Source organism: Bombyx mori, chromosome 21 (assembly GCF_030269925.1).
Source record: "Bombyx mori chromosome 21, ASM3026992v2".
Lineage (NCBI taxonomy): Eukaryota > Metazoa > Arthropoda > Insecta > Lepidoptera > Bombycidae > Bombyx > Bombyx mori.
Window position 1 is genome coordinate 9,353,422 of NC_085127.1, and position 21,154 is coordinate 9,374,575.

General features: G+C 37.8%; 1 protein-coding gene across 5 annotated transcripts in view; it reads right to left on the minus strand.

The window, feature by feature from the left end:
* The window catches only part of LOC101742699 (unconventional myosin-IXAa), a 43,762-nt gene that overhangs the window by 14,099 nt on the left and 8,509 nt on the right, over positions 1–21,154 (minus strand). Inside the window, exons 1-21 of one of the 5 annotated variants that reach the window (XM_062674721.1) lie at positions 18,027–18,778; positions 17,042–17,955; positions 15,627–15,807; positions 14,981–15,120; positions 14,161–14,407; positions 13,504–13,639; positions 12,720–12,868; positions 11,924–12,034; positions 11,000–11,215; positions 9,490–9,684; positions 8,239–8,486; positions 7,645–7,816; positions 6,982–7,174; positions 6,579–6,676; positions 6,223–6,294; positions 5,424–5,546; positions 5,189–5,336; positions 4,943–5,061; positions 4,097–4,251; positions 838–973; positions 64–222 (exon numbers count right to left, since the gene is read on the minus strand). In XM_062674721.1, coding sequence (XP_062530705.1) covers positions 64–222; positions 838–973; positions 4,097–4,251; positions 4,943–5,061; positions 5,189–5,336; positions 5,424–5,546; positions 6,223–6,294; positions 6,579–6,676; positions 6,982–7,174; positions 7,645–7,816; positions 8,239–8,486; positions 9,490–9,684; positions 11,000–11,215; positions 11,924–12,034; positions 12,720–12,868; positions 13,504–13,639; positions 14,161–14,407; positions 14,981–15,120; positions 15,627–15,807; positions 17,042–17,955; positions 18,027–18,037 — 3,923 coding nt within the window. In that variant the 5' untranslated portion in view covers positions 18,038–18,778. Of the gene's footprint in view, positions 1–63; positions 223–837; positions 974–4,096; positions 4,252–4,942; positions 5,062–5,188; positions 5,337–5,423; positions 5,547–6,222; positions 6,295–6,578; positions 6,677–6,981; positions 7,175–7,644; positions 7,817–8,238; positions 8,487–9,489; positions 9,685–10,999; positions 11,216–11,523; positions 11,572–11,923; positions 12,035–12,719; positions 12,869–13,503; positions 13,640–14,160; positions 14,408–14,980; positions 15,121–15,626; positions 15,808–17,041; positions 17,956–18,026; positions 18,779–21,154 lie in introns of those variants that run through there. The other 4 variants (XM_012693356.4, XM_021350197.3, XM_062674722.1 and 1 more) reach the window with 4 other exon arrangements.

The window sequence follows — 21,154 nt, forward strand, 5'->3', positions numbered from 1 at the left end:
AAAAAGTACGTGGTGTTTATAGAGAACTTTCTAGTAACGGTTTGAATACAAAAGCGTGCGCACCGGTGTCCGGCGATGCGGAAGAGTCCGTTCCCGGTCTGCCCGATGAAGTCTGCGGAGAGCGGGTCGGCGGGGCGCGCGTCGCCCGGCGCCGGGTCCGAGTTGCGGCGCCGGAGGGACGCGCTCTCCGCCACGCTCGGCCTCAGTTGTATCGATGATGTTCTGTATCAACATTTATTATTCATTCATTATTCATCTCACAAGGATTAAACCCCTTCAAATACTTTTCTAAGGAACTGGCCGTACATACTCGCCCACTTCGGTGGGGATTTAAAATTAACATTATTATTTATTGTCATTACTAGCTGACCCGACAGACTTCGTAGTGCCTCAATCAATTCAGCCGTTCTCGAGTTTTAGCGAGACTAACGAACAGTAATTCATTTTTATATATATAGAGAAGAAGAAGAAGAAGACTAGCCGTACATACTCGCCCGCTTCGGTGGGCATTTAAAATTAACATTATGATTTATTGTCATTATTATTAGGGAGTTCAACACTCATAATATAAATATTAGCCTATCAATTAAGTAAATGTATTTTCTTCATGGATGCCAAGTTTCAATTCAATCGGATGCATGGTTCAGTAGTTATAACGGAACATCCGTAAAAACCACTGTAGATTTATATATTAGTATAGATTTCTACTTAAACAGCAAAGTGCGGAGGCAGGGATTCTGTACATTATGTCACATACTTAAATTTAGGTATTATTAGATTTTCATAATATAGTCATACCCTTTGGGCTGCATTAATTAATGAATAAGAATTACATACCGATCGACGTCATCGTGTAGCGAGAGTGAAGCGTCGACAATGATGTCAGGCGGAGGGCGGCGAGGGGAGCGGCGCGCGGGGGGTGCGGGGGGTGACGTCACGACGCATTCCACCGACCTCTGACCCACCGAGCACGCTGAAATACGACAGACACATTTGTATGGAATTTTACATTTTGGCCAATGGTTCTTACCAAAATAAAGTTCAAAAGTTGTTTTGGAAAAGTTCCGATACGTTTTTTTCCTACCTAATCGTTGGTATCCTAAGGGGCTATTCTAGGTACTCATGGACTGGTAGGTGAGCTCACAGGCTTAACCTGAGAGTTTTCTAACACTGGCCCTAGCTAGAGTAATGCTTCGCTTAATCTGCTAGCGAATCGGAATAGCGACTCAATGAAAAGATCCAGTGAGAAATTCAGTGGGCTGTGTCTATAAGCTATATGACAAGTCGAAGTCTTTGTTCGACGAAGGCGGTATCCGGTGCTTGGAGAGCCTAAAATAACCCAGAGTGGATCAGAGGAATCCAGCAAGACATGTTTTGGGCGACGGCGACTTTGCCGCGGCCACGGTAAGAGGATTACCGTGGCGTGCCACTTTATCAGAGAATACTATATGTGACCACATTACTTACACAATACCTTACATTTTCAAGAATGGATACATTAACAGTCTCCAGTGTGTCAAATATTAATTAAAATTTAATACCTAATTTAATGTAAATGCTAACGTAAAAAGTCTTAAAGTTCAAGGTTATTAATGCAACGGCGATGCATTAATAACTTTAGCAATAATTTGATAAAATTTAGCAAATTTATAATTAAATTAACACAACAGAAATTACTATTGAGAATTGTAAAAAGGAGCTTTGAAAACTCCCTTTGATTAATAATTACGTAGAACTTACAGCAACAGTAGAATAAAAGCTTAACACCCACATCAGTATGACTTATCACAATAAATAACATTGAGATTATCAATATATAAAAGCAGTCCTCCATTTCATAAAACTCATGAAACCTATTGACCAATGCGTCCTACAACAAACTATTTCCAACTGAACATTTATCACAAATCTAATTTTGTAGTTTATTTTGAAATCGTAATTAGAGTTTCCTTGTGTTCTCCCAAAGCAAAAATATCGGTTCCAATTCAAAGTTTAACAACATCGTTAGCCTGGATACATATTAAAATAAACCTATTAATAAATCACTTTGTATTCAAAGCAAACCATTTCACTGTAGTTTAAGCACAAATCAACTTTAGTTCTTAATGACTATGCTTCATGTTTAGTTAATCTAACAAACAACATTTGTCAGTTTTTCAATTGCTTTGGAGCCGACAATAGTATCTAGATATATTTTTGCTAATCAAGTTGGCGTTCTATTTACACTTAGTTATCCGTACACGCTTAATCTATACTAATATTATAAAGAGGAAAGATTTGTTTGTTTGTTTGTTTCGAATAGGCTCCGAAACTACTGGACCGATTTGAAAAATTATTTTTCCATTAGAAGCCGACATTGTCCCTGATGAACATAGGCTACTTTTTTTTTTTTTTGTTTCATGTGTGTTTTAATGTTTCCGAAGCGAATCGAGGGCGGGTCGCTAGTTTTTTATAAAATGCAGAAGTGATCATTTTGTAAATTTAGTTCAATTCTGAGGATCTGTTAATTTTGGTCAGAGGAGGGACGCTTGCTCTGTATAATTTTTTAAACGCGGTTAGAACCTTTCGGCTTTTGACATTGATCAGAGAAATCCATTATTCTATTCTTATTAGTGAGATACCTGATATTCATACACTTTACGAAATAGACGTGCTCATATTCTTTTTTTTATTGCCTACATATGTGGACGAGCTCACAGCCCACCTGGTGTTAAGTGGTTACTGGAACCCATAGACATCTACAACGTAAATGCGCCACACACCTTGAGATATAAGTTCTAAGGTCTCAGTATAGTTACAACGGCTGCCCCACTCTTCAAACCGAAACGCATTACTGCTTCACGGCAGAAATAGGCGGGGCGGTGGTACCTACCCGTGCGGACTCACAAGAGGTCCTACCACCAAAAATACTTATCGATGTCAGGCTAAAACAATATAATTAATAAAAACTACTGAACGGTACAGTTGCGTTTAAATAAATTAAATCGTAGTTATTTTAATTTTATCAAGACCCGCGAAAACGGAACAAAGTACGTTTGCAACATTGTGTGTGATATTATATTTTCGACTTTTTGGCGGGAACGCGAGGAGTGAAGTTGTGTGATTTGTTTTATTTTGTCTATTTAGTGTTTCTTCAGGTTTAAATGTGTAATAACGGTGGTTTATTAACTGTTTAATATCTGTGAAAGTGCACAAATGTGGGAAAATTAAACAAAGCCGCTGGACGTAACTTCTCGGGATCCTCCAAAAAGTCCACTGAAAAAATCTTAGTAAATGACCACCATTTTACTAAGATTATATTTCATCCCATATCATCTCATTTCATTTAATTTCATCCCAGTTGATTAATGTCTCAAATTAATCATTTTCATTTCATTTCACTCCATATTATCTTTTTTCATAAAAATAAGAATATAAATTAAAATAAGACATGACTTAAAGGTCTTAGTTACCAGGTCATAAAATCAGTTAAAATAAAAAATAAAAATTATATTTTCATAAATTATTATTATTATTTTGTTTAAATTTGCAATCATTTATTCATTAGCTATTTAACATTTCTAAAGTTGAGCAGGTGTCGGGAAATAGAAAAAAAAGCTGAGCTCTAGCTTCTCCAAACGGTTCATTAAAGATTTAGTCAATTAGTTCCCACCATTTTACAGTGAGGAGGATGGGGATTTTATAAGTTTAGTTATCTGTATCGGTTGGGCTAAAACGTGCAGTAACCACTGGCCGGTTTTTTTCCCAGAAAATCGTCGGTATGTGGGTGTAGAACCTCACTAAAAACTCCTGCCGCTCACAGCCGGCGCCCTACCCCGGGCCGGGCGGGAACCCAGTCGGAGCTATTGAGACGGCGGGACAGGTTTTCGCAGAGCGTATTACATCCATCCCGCCGTCCTCCAGACGCCGGACCGGCGGCCGCCAGCGGCACGACCGCCAGTTCCCTCGGTCGACGGGCTAAGAGCCCGCATTGATGGCGCCGCGCTAGACCTTCCCCCGGAGCGGTCGGGGGAACGCGGCCTACCACGCCGCCCCGCGCTTTGGTTTCTCCCCACACAAATCGCGTGGAGTAAAATGCGTTAAGAAAAATTCTTACGTGCTGACGCGGAAGTATCATTCTCAGGCAAGGACGTGGTGGACGAGGACGCCTCGTGGTGTGCTCGGCGGACAGGTGGCAGGCTGACGAGTCCTCGCGCCGGTTCCAGCACGGTACTGGACAGACTGCGCTGGTACACTTGCGGAGAACTACGTCTGGAAATGGAATACGAGATCAACATCATTTTAATAAACTATCAAACTACTTTTGTTGTCGTGGCCTAAAAGATAAGACGTCCGGTGCATTCGTATCGAGCGTTGCATCGGTGTTCGAATCCCGCAGGCGGGTACAAATGTTCGCGATTGACTTCCACGGTGAAGGAATAGCATCGTGTAATAAAAATCAAATCCGCAAAAACTATAAGTTGCGTACATTACTGGCGGTAAGACCTCTTGTGAGGAGTCCGCACGGGAAGGTACCCCCATCCCGCCTATTTCTGCCGTGAAGCAGTAATACGTTTCGGTTTAAAGGGTGGGGCAGCCGTTTTAACTATACTGAGACCTTAGAACTTATATCTCAAGGTGGATGGCGCATTTAGGCTGTAGATGTCTATGGGCTCCAGTAACCACTTAACACCAGGTGGGCTGTGAGCTCGTCTACCCATCTAACCAATAAAAAAAGCTTATCATTAGAAGTGCAGTGAGATTGTCTGCCCATATTAGACAATGAAAATGTTTCTTTAGTGGTGAGATATTTTATGAGTTATTTCTGGTTGGTGCCACCGTCCTGCTTATCTAAGACACACATAATTTCTATTCTCATTACAAGTTTTATTCAAATTAAAGTTGGATTATAACTTACAAATCTTAGAACACAGAAATATGTCTAGAAGATATAATTTCATACCTTGACGCACTCCTGTTACTGTCCGACTCGTTTGAGTTCCAGTTACCTATTTGTCGAAGATAATCTTCACTGCTGCTTGTCATTTTATCAACTAGGTCTTGCAGTTCTCTTTCACGTTTCTGTAACATATAGATAAGTTTTTATTTCATTTAGGTATATCATCCAATAATTTTGTTTTATATGTCCTCTTACAATTTCTTGAGATAACATGGAATTTAAATATAAAATAATTACACGTCAAATCACCTTATTTTCAGCCATTATGTAATTCTGGTCCATCCTAAGCCAAAGCATTTCATTAGCGAGATCTTCTGGGGTGATCTTATTTGGCAATGTGACTCCACCCTGTGGGTATCTTCTCTTATCCTCAGATAACATTCTATTTTCTATGATACTGTAATTAAAAATATTGTTTTTCTTTAGTGGTCACATCAGAATTAAGGTTTAATAGGAAATATAATCTTGTTGGACTATTTTGTACCTTGAATCTATTTTGTTGTTTATTTTGGTATTTTTCTCTGCAGTTATCGTTTTTCTATCTTTGTGGTTTAGAGGCGGTGATGTTTTCTCTTCAATTGATATATTTTCGCGTTTCTTCTCTAAACTGTAATGTTAATATATTAATTTTATAGTTTTAAATGTGTAGCTGGTATTGATAAAAAGGGTGGGATTTTAAAATTTGTTTTAGTAAAACGTAGGTTAAAGTAGTAAAAAAAAGTTTTAAAGAAGTAATTTAAATATTTCTTAAAGATTAGCTGTAGTTATTTTTTAATATTCAATTCAAAATGTCATCGTTTTCAAGGTGATGAAATCATCAGTGGGGTGAAGAAAGTGGATCCGTTTGCCTCAATTTATTTTTACCTGTGACATGGTACTTCTTTCATCAATTTAATAAATAATATTCGAACTATAACAATACGAACTAATTACAGTATTTTAGAAAACATATTCGGATCATTATGCACTGTAGTGATGACCAAGACACAACAGCGTTAAGCCATGCTTTTAATTGAAATCACAAGAGTTTTGAGGTTATCAATATCTTACATTTGGATCGTACATATTATTATGGTAAGTATAAGTGTCTGTTTCAATTAAGCCAACCATGAAGAAATTGGAGGAAAAACATAATTCACCCATATTTGTTTTAAAAAATTGATAATTGAAGATTATTTTTCATTAGAATTGAATTTCAGTAATTAGCTAGTCTATTCTTTGAAATGGTTTTCCAATCAAAGAAATCAGAAAATCGACTTCTGACAGAATAAAAAAAAGGTTACCTTTGTAATGGCAAAGACTGTGTAGCTCTTAATTGTCTTGTTTTTTCCGCGTCCAATTGTAATATCCGGTCCCTAAAATTATAAAATAATATTTAGTTTTTTTTATCACATTGATTTTATGAACGTTATATTTGTTTTCACCCTTGACAAGAATTTGACTTCATTTTAAGATATAATTTAAATCACTATATTCATTGCCCATATCAAATTCTTATCGTTTTTTAATTTATATCTTTATCTCAGAAGTTCATCACAAATTCGTATAACAATGGACTTTGGCTAAATACATTTTTAATGATAGTTTGGATTTGTATGTATGTTATATTTTTTTTATTTACACTTGATTATATACTTACAGCTGTTTATCGATACAAGTCTTGTACGTTTCAGAACAAGTTTCTTGAAGTTTATACAATTCGGCTTTCGTCAATGCGTGCGGTGCTTTGCCGTCATGCTGTCAACACAGACACGGACCACGACAATGAGTTTAACAGTTAGTCTCGGAATGGAGTGTTACATTATTGGATAATCATGTTATTTTCTGTTTGAAATAAATGTGTTCATGGAATCGATATTTTATTTATTTATTATATACCGAACAGTTGGATAATAATGAAAATGTTGCTAATCATTTTGGACTGTACAAGGGAACAAATGTATATATTATTTGGTTTTTTTTTTCTGGAAACATTTAAGGGGACTATCTATATTTCATTCAAACAACAAAATCATGCCAAGTTCATACTCGAAGATTATTACCTCATATCGGTCTATGGGTGGTGGGAGTTTCTTCCTGATTTCAGGCAACGATTTTCTGAGCAAGTATCCTCGAGCTATTGCTTGGAAGCCCACGATTCCTTTGCTTAACGTTTGATACCATCTTCTGACGCGAGAGCCTCTGTACCAGGATTGAAGTTTGACCGCCGCTTCGTGTCGTGCAGTTAACCATTGTCTGAGGATATATTCATTGTGGTTATTGAAAGGTTGAATACATTTATTGTTATTTCTCCAGGTCTCACGGTCTTTGTGGCTTTAGACCGAAGCCCATGGGCATTACAACTGAATTTCGCTGCCACTTTCGAGACATGAGGTAGAATTCCGAAGAAGCCCTGTCCCACCTTTGTTTATTTATTTATAAATTCATATACTAGAAAGTATAAAGGCGGACTTAATGCCATAGGCATTCTCTTCCAGTCTACCTTAGGGGAGTGCAGAGATGAACCTTGGTAGGTGTAGTGTGAAGGTGATATTACTTAAACATATGTGTATATATAACATACATAATATTTATAGATACAAATACTTGTACTTAAATAAATACATATACATAAATATATACATACACATATCATAAATATAAACATATAAAAACATATGTAAAGTAGAAAAGTATAAGCTTAAGTATTATTTTGGTAAACGAACCTGCAATAATACTGTATGACATGCGAAGCGCGTCGCAGCACAACGAACCGTCTCCTCTCGAGCACCGCGCGGAACCAGCGCTGTATTGTGATGATGGAGGCCATGATCTGCTGGTGCAGCCGATATTCTAGCTTCGTCTGTTCGCTTTCACGCATGAATATTTTCGTCATACCTTTAATTAATACAAATTAAATCTCATCATATGTCTTTTAATGTTATCATCTGTACTTAAGTGATAATTTTTTCATATTAACACTTTAACTGCCATTTAGGTCATCAGTGCTCTAAGTGGCACAGTGAAATAATTATTTTGATTTCTGATACTAAGGCGCCAGAATATTTAGTTGACTCTGAGAAAGACGAATCCGAAGATACTGAGAATGAATCTATTTATATAATATGAATATCTATTTCTAAGCCAAAGTTGGGCCATCCAGGCGCTTAGCAACAGAAATCGACATAATTACTTCAGGGCGTTACATAGGGCACCGGTGACCAACGTGGCAGTGAATGGGTTAAACATGTTTTTTTTTGTTATAAGTTATGAAAATACCAATTTACTTTCATAAAGTACGTTTTTAGTATGAGACTGACCTAACTGATAATTATCCCTATCCAAGTTGAGGGTTGCCAAGAAATGTCTGACGTCAGTCTGCGAGCTCAGCAACCCTTTAGGCAACAGTATCCGGTACAGCTGTATGAATTCTTCGTAGGTGAGCCGCACGTTGTACCCGGCCTGCCGTATGCGGACCGTCTCGAGCATTCCGGTGTAACGTAACTGACGTTGGACAGTTTCGTCGTCGAAAACGTGAGGTACTTTCTCGCTGTTCGATTTTATGCATCTGTAATGAAGGCGACATATTATAACACCGACAAGGTACTCAACCATAGATATCGAAGTTAAAGAATCAAAATATCGAGAAGTCATCGCGAATATTAATCAACAAGCCAGAAGTGATTGTGAAAAATCTATTATACTTTACTATGTATAAAATGTTTTTTTTTCTCGTTTTGTAAATACTCTAAGATTACGTTACGAATTGAATACTTAAATTATGGTTTTTTTTTTATTGCCCTTGTAGGCAAACGAACATACGGCCCACCTGATGGTGAGTGGTTACCGTCGCCCATGGACTTCAGCAATGCCAGGGGCAGAGCCAAGCTGCTGCCTACCGCTTAATACTCTCCACAAGCCTCGTTTGAAGAAGGACATGTCATAGCGCTCGGGAAACACCGTGGAGGGGAGCTCATTCCATAGCCGGATGGTACGTGGCAAAAAAGACCTCTGGAAACGCACTGTGGATGACCGCAGTGGCTCCAGGTAGTATGGATGAACTCTACTCCGATGGCGGGCGGTGCGATGGTAAAAACGAGATGGCGGTATCATCTCGAACAATTCCTCAGAGCACTCCCCATGGAACATACGGTACAAAATGCAGAGGGAACCGAAGTCCCTCCACAGACCCAGAGGTTCCAAACGATCCGTGAGAATTATTCCATAATCAGTTTTTATTGGCAATATTAAATTAATCCTTGTAAGCCCCATATAATCGATAATATCGTTTATATCGATCGCAGTGAATCTGTGGATGTGTGACCTTAGAACTAATATCTCAAGGTGGGTGGCGCATTTATGTTGTAAATGTCTATGGGCTTCAGTAACCACTTAACACCAGATGGGCTGTGAGTTCGTCCAACCATCTAAGCAATAAAAAAAAAGTGTGACATGTGTTTGGAAGATGTGCTTATCATTGCGCAATTTGAATGCCATTTTATATCAATTAAAATTCCTAAAAATACTATTTCGTGTTTAGTGGTTGATAGTATGAGAGAGTACAATATTACCTAATGAAGAATGGATTCGCTTGGTTCAAGGTCTCCATGAGCGCGGCGAGCGAGTGCTGGAACTGTGCGGCGACGGTCATCGGCTGCTTCCGCTTCCCGGCGGGCACGGCGATCCTGCCCGCCAACGTTTTCACGCTCTGCAGATTCTTAAGACCTTTCTTCGCGCGTTCACGTGGTCTGAACGATTTGTTCTTCCTGCGTTAACATTTAATGCCTCATCAATATACAATGTATCACGGTTTTTAAAGAAATCACAAACCGACACTTTAACTTTTGTAAGCAAACATTTTTATAGGTTTTATAGGATTTGATATATCCAACCAATGATTAATATACATACACCCAATCCCAATCCATTTGTTTAATATCATTTTTTTTTATAAACATGCTATTGATTTAAAATGTAAGTATGTACGTTAGTTAATTGACTATTAAACTTTTTTGGTGTTATTATTGTAATAAATTTTAAACATGTATCAATAACACACTGAACTATCGATTAATTGAAATTTCAGTTTGTTTTATATAATACAAAATAATAATAAAAGGCCAATATAATAATAATAGTATTAAACGTAACACCACTAAATAAGAAAAGGTTTACATAAAAAGCGGCAGAAACACATATACAAAAACAAAGCCGTCACCACGAAACAACTGAATGAAATGAATCAACCCCATTGACACACTTTTTCATCTAACAATAAATCGCTCTTTTATAAACTTCGTAGTTTTGGCTAGAACTTTCGTAAAAATTCTTCAATTTCTCATCATGAAACGCGACATGAAATAATTATAATAGTTCAAGCCTACCGAAAATTGGACAGGCTTTTGTTAAAATAATTACGCGGTACGGGAGGGAGATAGTGACCAGACGCATACAATATTGAAAACAACAAACCACCAAACAAACCATTACTTACAGGATACTTTGAAATATGATTTTTGTTCGCTATCTTTGTCTACTATTTTGTTTATTAGGTAATTTAAAATAGAATTAGATTAATTTGTATTAAATCAGTGATTTTAAATTTTGTATATACTCATTTGAACATCTGAGGGTAGCCACCAAGTCGAAATGCTGAACTTAATAAAATTACCCGTTAAACTATTATTCACATCACTTACTGGTGGTAGAACCTCTTGTGAGTGAGTCCGCACGGGTAGGTACCACCACCCAGCCTATTTCTGCTGTGAAGCAGTAATACGTTTCGGTTTGAAGGGTGGGGCAGCCGTTGTAACTATACTAAGACCTTAGGACTCATATCTCAGGGTGGGTGGCGGCATTTACGTTGTAGATGTCTATCGGCTCCAGTAATCACTTAGCACCAGGTGAGCTGTGAGCACCCATCTAAGCAATAAAAAAAAAAATCAATTTGAGTTGACTTTAGAATATTTTGTTTTATCACATCGTATGCGGCGGGACCATATCTCGCAGTGGGACGGCGCCCGTGAGCTATTATTGTTGGATGCGTGCGCGCGGGGGGGTGCGGTGGGTGGGGGCGCGTACATGACGATGAGGTTGGCGCGCTGCAACACATCGCCGTCGTCGAAGGCGCGCTCGTCCCGTTCGCGATCGATCCGTCTCGTTCGCGTCTCGGCGGTCCTGTAACTCTTTGTCCCTTTCCCTCCGACGCGGGACGAGCTCTGCGTCTCTTTCCCTCTACTCTCGTGGTTGGTCCGGGACGGAGCGTCGCGTGCTCTACTCGCCGTTCGGTGCGGCGTTCTTAACGTCCGGCGAGAAGGGGAGATTTACAAAATTAATGACGTTCAACAGACAATGCGCAACGTACCGACTGCACAACAAGGTTGACGGACGCGAAATCGTTTAGTTTGCTGTGTGGCGACGTTACCCAAACTAAAGGCAACCTAGTTAGAACAAAAATATAAAGACTTTCGTACACAGTCAACTAATTATAGCCCGAACAAAAAAAAAAAGACGCAACAGAGTGTGATACATCGACTAAACATCGTTACATGCTCGAAGTGCACAAGGAACATTAAATAAAGCATGCCGTAAATACGGTGACTTACGCAATTCGGTTGATTGCGAGATTGATTGATGATACTGTCACCAGTTGGCTGAGCAACAAGACATATCATTACGTCACATAACTTCGCTCGCACAAAAGCTTTTATATGTATATAAGTAAATAAAACATTTATCGTATTTATAAACTTATTATTCAGTGTCGTTTCGGGTAATAATAAGTCGAAAAATAGCATAATGTCAGTTCAAACACGAAGTAAAAATCTTAAAACATTTTCATTATTGAACTAAGAATGTAATGAATAAATAACAACTTCATGCCTTTCAGACGTTAATCAAATTGAATCGTTTGCAAGTTAGTTGATCTGAAGCTAAAAATTTCTGGGAAATATTTTCATTGAATGCAATTAAAACTTAATAATTAAATTAAAAAAAGAAACTTACTTGATTATACTATCGTTGTGGGCGTGTATCGAAGCTCGTGGCATTCTCGGAGCACCGTCCACTCTTTGGACTCGATGCCTCCTACCTGCTTCTAAGAAAGCAAAATAGCCCCTAGAAAAAAAAAAGACGCGTTACGATTACACACTGCCTTCTAAAACATTTCAATGGAAGAATTTAATTAAATTTTTGTAAATGGTTAGACAGTTTCTAAAGCTAAAGCATTAATCGGAGCTTTAAGTAATCAGGAGGCAATGGGGCCAGCCAAACTATTTTTTTATTGCTTAGATGGGTGGACGAGCTCACAGCCCACCTGGTGTTAAGTGGTTATTGGAGCCCATAGACATCTACAACGTAAATGCGCCACCCACCTTGAGATATAAGTTCTAAGGTCTCAGTATAGTGACCACGGTTGTCCCACCCTTCAAACCGAAACTCATTACTGCTTCACGACAGAAATAGGCAGGGTGGTGGTACCTACTCGTGCGGACTCACAAGAGGTCCTACCACCAGTAATTACGCAAATTAGATTTTTTTTTGATTTTTTTTTCACGATTTTATTCCTTCACTGTGGAAGTCAGTCGTGAACATTTGTTAAGTACCTATTTTATTATAAAAATTAGTACCCGCCTGCGGGATTCGAACACCGGTGCATCGTTATATACGAATGCACCGGACATCTTATCCTTTAAGCCACGACGACTTCACTTCCTTCACTCCTATCCTCGTGCTCGACCAGGGACATGTATCTGCTTTGTCAAGCTATTTATTATTGCGTGTTTAGGAACGTTATTTATACCTGAAAAATGCTCGTACAATGGCCCATCGGAACACAGCTACGGGATCCACTCCGACTAATTCCCTCACAAACGCCAGCGATGAATTTTTGAGTACGCTTACGATGTCTTGCCGCATTAGATCTAGATTTTTCTCCCGCATCGCTGTGACCTGTAAATTATAATTAAATATTTAAAATAAAATATGTGCAGTGCATTCGCGCTTTCATGTTAATGCTTCATTTAATGGTGAAACCAACAACGATGCTTTCTTTGAAAAAAAAAAAAAAAAACTTCATATTTTTTTACGTTAGGTTCGTTTTGCTTGTTATAATAATTACGAGTATTTGAACAAAACACAAATAGATCAAATAAAATACTCGGATAATGGGCTTCATTCATTATGTTCTGTTTTTTTAATTTTCAAAACAGTTGCCTAACTTGACAAACTTCTCTATTCCGTACAAGATATCCATAGTTTCCATTATCCACTTATCTCCGAATAGGCCCGTTAGTTAGGAATTAAGAAACTAGGTTCGAATATAGGAGATAATACTAATGCTAAGCGCGAAAAGGCCAAAATCGCATACCAGTATCTTCTAATTAATAGCTACAGTCGAAAGGCTTTTACACTATCAATAAAATATTCATGCCATCTCAAAATGCAGAGCTATGTCCGTAAATATATTCAAAAGAGCGTTCGTGTAATCGTAAGCTCGCCTCCATAATCAGATGTTGAAAGTTTACGGAAAGATTATTTCAGGCAGACTTATATACTTGAGATATGATCGTAACAATTTAATGAACCTGATATTTGACCCTGCCGGCGTAATGTCTCACGACGAAGGCCGGCTCCCGACGTTGCGGTTTCTCGTAGAACGGATTGTTTTCGTGCACAGAGTTGAACTTTTGCAGAAGCGTCTCGTTCGTCGCCCACGGGAAGCTTAAACAAATAAATTCTGTTCATATCTCAGCATTTTTTTTTACAAATTTTGTTCAATGTCCTGTCATACAGCACGAATGCATGTCTGGTTTGTTGTTCTGCAACGGAGAAACCAAATGTTCCAGTTTGAAGGATAGTATTTATCCAAGTACAATGGAGACTGTACTGGTGGTAGGACCTTTTGAGAGTCCGCGCAGGTAGGTACCATCACCCTTATTTGATGCTATGCCATGAAACAGTAATGAGTTTCAGTTTGAAGGGTGGGGCAGCTGTTGTAAGTATACCTGAGACCTTAGAACTTATGTCTCAAGGTGGGTGGCGTTTACGTTGTAGATGTCTATGGGCTCCAGTAACCACTTAACACCAGGTGGGCTGTGAGCTCGTCCACCCATCTAAGCAATAAGCAATTAAAAAAAAGACTAAGTTTCAAATTGGACAGGGAGATCAACGTTAAGGTATTCTTCTTCTAGGTAAATCTTCACTAAAGTAAGTTTATGAATGTATCAATAAAAAATACACACTTGCACTGATCATCCAAAATAGACAGCAACCCGTTGAGTTTCCCCTCGATGAGCTGCAAGCATCCTGTGTTGTCAGAGAACCCGATGTCTGTCCACCGGATGCCCTCCCTCCGGTACTCCTCCTGCTCGTACTTGAACACGTGCTGGTTGAAATAGTATTGGAGGTGCTCGTTCGCGTAGTTGATACACAGTTGCTCGAAGCTGTTGCTGGGACCGAAATCTTCGAACCCGAATATGTCGAGGACGCCTGAGAAGTTAAATATAGAAGTGTTAATTTATTCTATGGATAAATGTAGTAGCGGTGGTTGAAAAAAAATACTCGTGATGTTTAATTCAGGTGATCGTGCGTAAGAGGGATAGCCACATGTTTATTGGCATTATACACACTTTCTTCATTTTTTACACCATTTAAATATATATTGCAAACTTATTTTGGTTGTTATTTTTACAGATATTTTTAACAGTAGGTACCTATTTGATGTTGTGTGACAAATCACATGGAAGGTCCAGTGTGGAAAAAATATATTATATGTTTCACACTTTTGTTAGGATATAAAAATATAATAATTTTTGCCAACTCAAAGATAAATGTGTTTTAAATTTATTGTAATGTAATAATAAACTTTTATTATATAATAAATCTACATTATATTTCTCAATTATGTGACATATATAATAATAATATTTATTCATTTTTGAACATAAAATATTACATGTACAGTTCTATGCTGATAAAATTTAAAATGTTGCATGCTCTTAATCTTATTAGATGTTAATAATTAATTTATCTCTAATACAAATTGAACTGAATAACACATACCTATACTGTTCCCTTGATGTTCTCTGAGCGTGTCCTTCTTAGACAGCAACGCGTGGTTAACTTGCATAACGATCCAATCAAACAGAGCTCCGTACAGACATTTTGCCATAGCATCGCGCGTTGCTATCGCTTCCGGTAACCTGCGCAATTAATCTTTTATCAAACATATTATTTAAGATCTACGTACGGCCAGTAGCTTAACCCATAGCCCTTTGTAGTTACTTCTAATAATTTTAAGCAATCCACTCTGTAAAACGGTTGGAATTTAAAAAACATTGTATGTATATGCATTCTGCAGAAAAACTAAGAAGCCATGTCTATTTTCACAAATACCAATATAATATGTATTGTGCTGAATAATAAATGACCACCATACATATTCATCTGCACAGACACTAGATAGTTCACATATTATTCTTCACCGCTAAAAGTCTTACATCATCTTCTTTTTAAAGAATTTTTTAAGTATTTTCTCACCAACATAACTAAGGAGATGTGTCTCAGAATAAGTATTTCTATCAACAGTATAACAAAAGATATAAAGTTTATTATTTATTTATTTAATTCAAATCAATAGTTTAAAATTAGTTTCTAATTTTCTATTTAAAAAATTACTCATACTAACTCATTACAAAATATAATTTACCTGTAGTTGATAACAAGGGTCTCTCCGGAAGCTCTGGCACGTTTTGATGTGAGGGCTGCTAATAAGGTTTCCTGTTTGACTCGCAGTAATGATGATATGAGGGATACAACTTCTGGGTTTTTCACACCTACAGCTTCATCGTGATGATATGATTTTCGTTGGGGTTGAAACTCTACATTACCTGTGGTTGAGATACATGTAGTTGTTATATTGAAATGAAATCTATATGATGGTGTTTGATATAAACTACACAGACATAATAAAAAATGTTTATTTCAAAAGGTTGTATAGTGTACCTCAATGGTTGGATGGTCATTTTTACCGGAATGCAGTCATTTGTGTTACAGTAAACAGTAGAATAGTGGCTGTTATAATAATACTAGTGAAACATTTAAATTTATTTATTGCTTTTGGAAACAGATGTGCATTTGGTCCATGTTTGGTCCATAAGTTAGCCACGTCAAGGGTTAGACTAGAAGCCATAGAAGCTATAGAAGCTACTTATAATCATATGTCTCAAAGTAGGTTATGGTTTCTCGCTCCCCACAATCTTTTAACACTAGTTGGGCTGTATGCTATTTTACACATGTAGCAATAGGAAATAAAAAAAAACAGAAATTAGATAAACTAGAATATTAAATAACAAAACATTTTTGGTTAAAAACGAGGTGTATTGATTGTACTCTGGCATTGAAAATTTACGTCCTTCCTATCTTACGTCTCTTCTTATCTGCTCATTAATAACATTCGAAGCCAACTCTATGATTTAAACGTTATAAATAACCATTGTGTACACACTTAAGATAAAATTTATAACCATATTTTTATGTGGAACTTTTTTAGGAGACAAAAATATAGGACTGTTTCATTCATTGATAAAATTTTCAAATCAAAAAGTTTCAAAGTTAGAAAAATTTCAAATAGTTAAAACGTTTCAAGTTACAGTTATGTTTGTTTTGGAGCTTTCTTTTAAGGTTAGATGAAGGAACGACATATACATTAGCTCGTATTAATTAATTGATTTTATGTTCTTTAGAATTGCGATGAGAATATAATACATAAAACATATTAAAAAACTATAGCCATAAACGTGTTAAATAGCATGTTCGTTTTATAACAGTATATTTTTTTATTTTGTTTTTTGGCCGAACACAGACGAGCACACGGACCATCTGATGGTAAGTGGTTACTGTCGCTCATGGACGTCAAGTTTAGAGCCAGGCGCTGCCTAGCGCTTAACACATTAATCTATATTCCACAAAAAACATATTTAATACAATTACCACGTCATATTTTTTTTTATCAATAATTAGCCACTATCTTTATCAGACGATAAGAGAATTAGTGCTCTATTCAGTTTTTAAGAACGCCTCATAATTTTGAACCACTTCAAACTATTTTTAGATAAGACTCACCTAATAACAGAACTGCTGAGAGAACAGCAAATAACCTCCGCTGTTTGTCCATGGTGAAGCCCACCATCTCCATGGATTGTTTCAGACGTGAGAACTCATACTGTTCATCCGTACCAGGCACATCACTACAACCGGTCTTTGATAAATAGTTGTACTTGTCCACACTGAGTAAATGTAACTGTTCTCTCTCCTGTTCCGAAGCACCCGCCAATAAGTAATAAAATACGTGATAATTCCTCTCGTTGCGACCCTGGCTGCATATTCTCGACTTTTCCAGTAAGTATTTCTGCACCACAGCACCGTGAACCATGCCATTTTCCTTGTAATTCACCTGAATAAATTTACCGAATCGACTCGAGTTGTTGTTATGGGCGGTCTTCGCGTTACCGAAGGCTTCTAGCACAGGTCCTGCACTTAAAATTGTCTGCTCGACACCACTGCCGTGCGAACCCTTCTGACTCAGCGCAGTTAGATGATGCAGAAGGAAGTTGGTGCTTTCTGTTTTACCCGAACCACTTTCACCACTGATCACTATACATTGATTAGTCCTTTCGCGGAGCATACAGTGATACGCTGCGTCGGCTACGGCAAATATGTGGGGCGGCAGACTCGACCCGATCCGTTTGTTTTGATACAATTTCACATATTTCGGATTGTATATTGGATAAAACTTGAACGGGTTGAGTGCTATTAATATCGAGCCGACATATGTGTAGATGTACCCGGCCGCGAATCTGGCTCTCAAATTATCGAGCAGGGTCTGCTCGTTGAGCTCAGGCAGCTGGCACAGGTCGGGGTACTCTCTGTCCTTCGGCTGGTACAGGAACCTCTGGAAGTAGTCCTTTATCAGCTGCGGATCCACCGAAAAATTCTCCATCCATGGCTCGTCTTGTATTTTTTCGCGGAGATAGAATCTGAAAATAAAATGCGAACTTTCAACGCGAGCTTATCATTGAAGTCTATTAATAGTCTAAAAATAATTTACTTTTGAGTCATATTTTTATAATGATGACGAAATTTAAATATTTGCGAGTGGCGGTATATTTTTGGCGTCCATTTTTGATCTCACAGCAATGTTTCAGTTTGATTGGCAGGATGGAGACGGTGTTATCACGCGGCTGCGGCAGGAAGAGTGAGTCATTAAACGAGTGGGGCTTTACTCCCAATCACTGTTTGTGGCCCTTCATTTAGCAACTAACAGTAAACAACACGCTAATTTTGTTACAGTATACTTGATTAATACGATACTCGATAGCGCGTGAACGGTTTGAGACAAGAAAATAGAACATAATATGTTATATGTTGAATAAAATGATTAACGATCGGAACAAAGCTACGTAATTAACTATTAACAGTTACAAGGATACAAGTATGTAAAACTACCATATTCGAATGGATGCAAAACAATAAGTGAGTCATCGCAATGCAAAAGAGCATTGTACAAATAGTTTGCGAATAGTATTGTAGTGACAAGACACGTATAAGAATGAGCGGACGCTGCGGGAGGTAAATAAGTGTGCGGTCGATCGAGATGCAGGTGTATCGAAGCAAGGTTAGACGTATCACTGCTACGTAATTACCGGAACGAGATAATTACACGACACAGCCTGATTTAGCACTATTGAAAAAGTGTTAACTACCATTTTAAACGTACTAAGAAAACATTCGATTCATTTTATACGTAGAACAAAACGATTGCAATTTTTGTCTGTGCGTTTGTCTACCTAATGTCTATAACGAAAGAACTGGTGGTAAGACCTCTTGTGAGTCCGCGCGGGTGTGTACCACCACCCTGCCTATTTCTGCCGTGAAGCAGTAATGCGTTTCGATTTGAAGGGTGGGGCAGCCGTTGTAACTAGACTTAAATAAATAAATAAATAAATATTTACTAACAACCACGCCACGTTAACTGGTCCCGTGATAAGTTCGTAAAGAACTTGTGTTACAGGTACCAGATAACGGAAATAAATATAAGATTTTTATTATACAGATACATATATTTAATATACATCCATAACCCTGGAAAAGACATTTATATTTATCATACAAATATCTTCCCTTGGCGGGATTCGAACCCGCGACCCCCTTATGTAGTGACCATGTCACTTACCACTACACCAGACGGCCGACTTGAGACCTTAGAACTTATATCTCAAGGTGGGTGGCGCATTTATGTTGTGGATGTCTATGGGCTCCAGTAACCACTTAGCACCAGGTGGGCTGTGAGCTCGTCCACCCATCTAAGCAATAAAAATAAATAAAAATAAAACAAAACAATTGGAACGTGTTCTTCTGTTATAAGCTATGGTTTTAAAGTGCCTATGAATTCCCGGGAGCACACTTGTGTGGAATACAATAGCTCAAGAATTGCGTAACATCGCTTCCTAACAATGATCTTGAATTAATCTTTATAACAAAATAGTCATAATAATTTTATATGGATCATAGTATGACGTTAGCTATATCAAAATATCTAAAGCGATAAATCTGTGCAGTTTTAAATTGTCAACTCAAAATTACGTATTTATAGGGTTCCATGGTCAAATAGGCAAAAATGGATCCAGTAGAATAGATGGTTCAAATAATTTTACTTTTTTACTTTATAACAACACGCACTTTGTATTCCTGTCGTGAAGCAGTCATACGCTCCGGTTTCAAAGATTTCAACCATCAGTCGGTGACTACCTAAAAAAAGGCTTATAGAGGCTAAAGAAAACTTTGAATGAATATGGGATCGAACATAACATGTTAAGTATTTTTTCAGAGATCGAAAGTTTTGTTTAAACGCTTTTTACGTTCAGATAGAAAATGGTTTTTTTTCCTAGCTATGCTGATAGCCTTGAGAGACTATTTCAGTTTCACTCTAACGTGTGTAGGTGAGCTCGCGGGATTCAAACCGGAGTGTTGCTAACACTAACCCTAGCAAGAGCAGTGCGTCGCAGAATCTACCACCGGATCGGAAACGCGACCCACTGAGAAGATCTGGCGAGAAACTCAGTGGGCTGTATCTATGGGTTAATTCGTTCGTCGAGCCCTTCGACGCAAGCGACGGGTTCGACTAGGACGGTGACCGGTGCTTGTGGTGCCTAAAAGCACCGTTAATGGATCAGGAGGATTCGTAATGACAAAAGGATAAAAAAATTGTTCAAATTCCTTCAACGAGAGCCTTATCTGCGATACGAATTTGTCTGATGGTTTTAATTGCTATGGAATGCAGTATAAAATACATATGGAGGGGTAAAAGGTTATTTGGTTTAACCCTTTGACTGCCGTATAGGTCACCGGTGCCCTACGTGGCGCACTGAATTATGTCGAACTAGCGACCCTTCCTCGCTTCGCTTCGGAAACTGTAATTTATTATTGATTTCTCCACTATTTAATGGATGTTATTATACATATAAAGCTTCCTCTTCAATCACTCTATCTATTAAAAAAAAACCGCATCAAAATCCGTTGCCTAGTTTTAAAGATTTAAGCATACATAGGGACAGATATAGGGACAGAGAAAGTGACTTTGTTTTTTACTATGTAGTGATTACGTTACTGAGACGCCGGAATATCTAGTAGGCTCTGAGAAAAGCGAATCCGAAGATACTAAGAATGAATATATTTTTAAAACATACATTAAAAACAAACGAAGGTATAGGTAGGCATTGGTAACAGAAATCGATATAGTTACTTCAGTGCGCCGCGTAGGGCACCGGTGACCGGCATGGCAGTCAAGGAGTTAAGCGACATTTCGCTTAAAACGTAACATTTATCTTAGTAATTAAAGGTGCGTTTTATTTGGTATTAGCATCACCAGATCGACGTTTTTAATTGGACTTCAATTAAGTTTACTCCATTTACATAGCTAAAAAAAATTTTTTTATACTTTTTCCAAATTTTAAATTTTGAATGGCTCTCCGGTAAAGTTGGAAAAATGTCGCCTCGATATATTATTATATTCGCTAGCTATGTGTATGTGTATACCTTAAAGTACTTTACTTTAAAACCGTTTAGAAAAAGTGCTTGGTTCAGACTTGTTGCGCTTCGGTTCTGATGTGTCGTATTAATCAATAAGAGGTGATGGTAACCGCGTTCAGTCCTTGATGGGTGGCCGTTAATCACGTA